General features: G+C 42.0%; 1 protein-coding gene across 1 annotated transcript in view; it reads left to right on the forward strand.

Annotated features, from left to right (window-relative positions):
- LOC106095004 (probable serine/threonine-protein kinase DDB_G0282963) overlaps nucleotides 1-993 on the forward strand; it is a 1181-nt gene extending 188 nt beyond the window's left edge. Inside the window, exon 1 of the mRNA XM_013262247.1 lies at nucleotides 1-993. This exon is cut by the window's left edge and continues 188 nt beyond it. Within this exon, the coding sequence (XP_013117701.1) occupies nucleotides 1-956 (956 nt within the window). The 3' untranslated portion in view covers nucleotides 957-993.
- The last annotated feature ends 422 nt before the right edge of the window (nucleotides 994-1415 follow it).

Here is a 1415-nt window from a genome sequence, read left to right on the forward strand (position 1 = left end):
GTCTGGGCAAACATTTGGGCCGCCATTTCAGTCATCACCATCATCAGCATCATCACAGCATAAGCCACAATGACCATACCATTGTCTATAACAGCCAAGAGGATTTACGCAGCTCATCGACTGACTCCTTTTCACTGAGCTATGAACGCAACTCCCGTCTGGATGGTTTAACCAATGGCAATGCAGGCACCTCCAGCCTGGATTTGAGCAGTGAGGAAATGAATTCCCGCACTTCATCGGCATCGGCCTGCTCAAGACTCTCCCCCGATCAGGAATTGGATATGGAAAATTGCTCCTCCAATCAGCCGCATATCTATATAGCCACCACCATATATAGAGCTTCGAGTTCGCTGGATTGCCATGAGGATTTGGATGGCTATAGCGAGGCGGACAGTGGCAATTCGAGCAGTGATGAGAATAATGACGACAACGAAGAGGAGACACAAAATTTGGCCAACAAGAATAATGCCACACTGACAGTCAATGGCAAGCTGACACAGAAATCCAAGTCCACACCAAACTCTGTCTCAAATACACCATCCTGCTCGTTGACCACTTCTTCCTCCAAGGGTCTGCATTTAAGCCGCCTCTCCATAACCTCTTCGGTGAGAAGTATGTTCCAGCATTTCTCCTCGGTATCGGGTGTAACCACACGTTCCCTGTCCTGCTCCAGCACTCCGCTGCGAAGAGTTTGGGATACCAAATGTCGTAAAACTCAATCGAATCCCTCATCCAGCAGCTGCACCAACTCCAATAAGAGCTGCAACTCTAGCAGCAATGCGGCAAGCAGTAGTAGCAGCAGAAGCCGAACGGCTGCCAAGAAACCTGAAAAGAAACAACAGAGCATTCTAAGGCCTCCCATACACTATGTGTACATGAAGGGCATGTCCGGTTTGTATTCCCGAGTACCCAGCTACACGGTATGCTGTCCCTATGGTACCCAGCAATGGGCTTAGATTGCCATGGCGAAAAAAAATACCGTTTTTTTTTTAAGTTTTATTAAACCAAAATTTTAAGATTCCAATCAATATGCACTTAATTTTGTAAACTAATGCACCTACTTTCCATGAAGTTTATATTTTTCATAATTTATTTCCTTGGTTTTTCTTTTCTTTGGTATAAGTATATGATAAACCATCAAGTGATGCAGTGCCTCGTTTGAAAATTCAAAAGTAATCTTTAGACTAGCTCCTAGACAGTATGGTAAGGCAAGAAACTTTTAAGCAGAACCAAGAAAATAACCTAAATTCAAGAAAAAAAAATACCAAAAAATTAAAAAAAAAAACGAAATGAATCGAAACGAAACGATTTTTTTAGGGAATCTCCCACGTTAGTAATTTCTTTATTTAATCAACGAAAATTGACTTAGCCTAAATGAAAATCAAGAAAAACGAATAGGAAAATTCCCTAAAAAA

This window comes from Stomoxys calcitrans, chromosome 1 (genome assembly GCF_963082655.1).
Source record: "Stomoxys calcitrans chromosome 1, idStoCalc2.1, whole genome shotgun sequence".
NCBI classification, from domain to species: Eukaryota; Metazoa; Arthropoda; class Insecta; order Diptera; family Muscidae; genus Stomoxys; species Stomoxys calcitrans.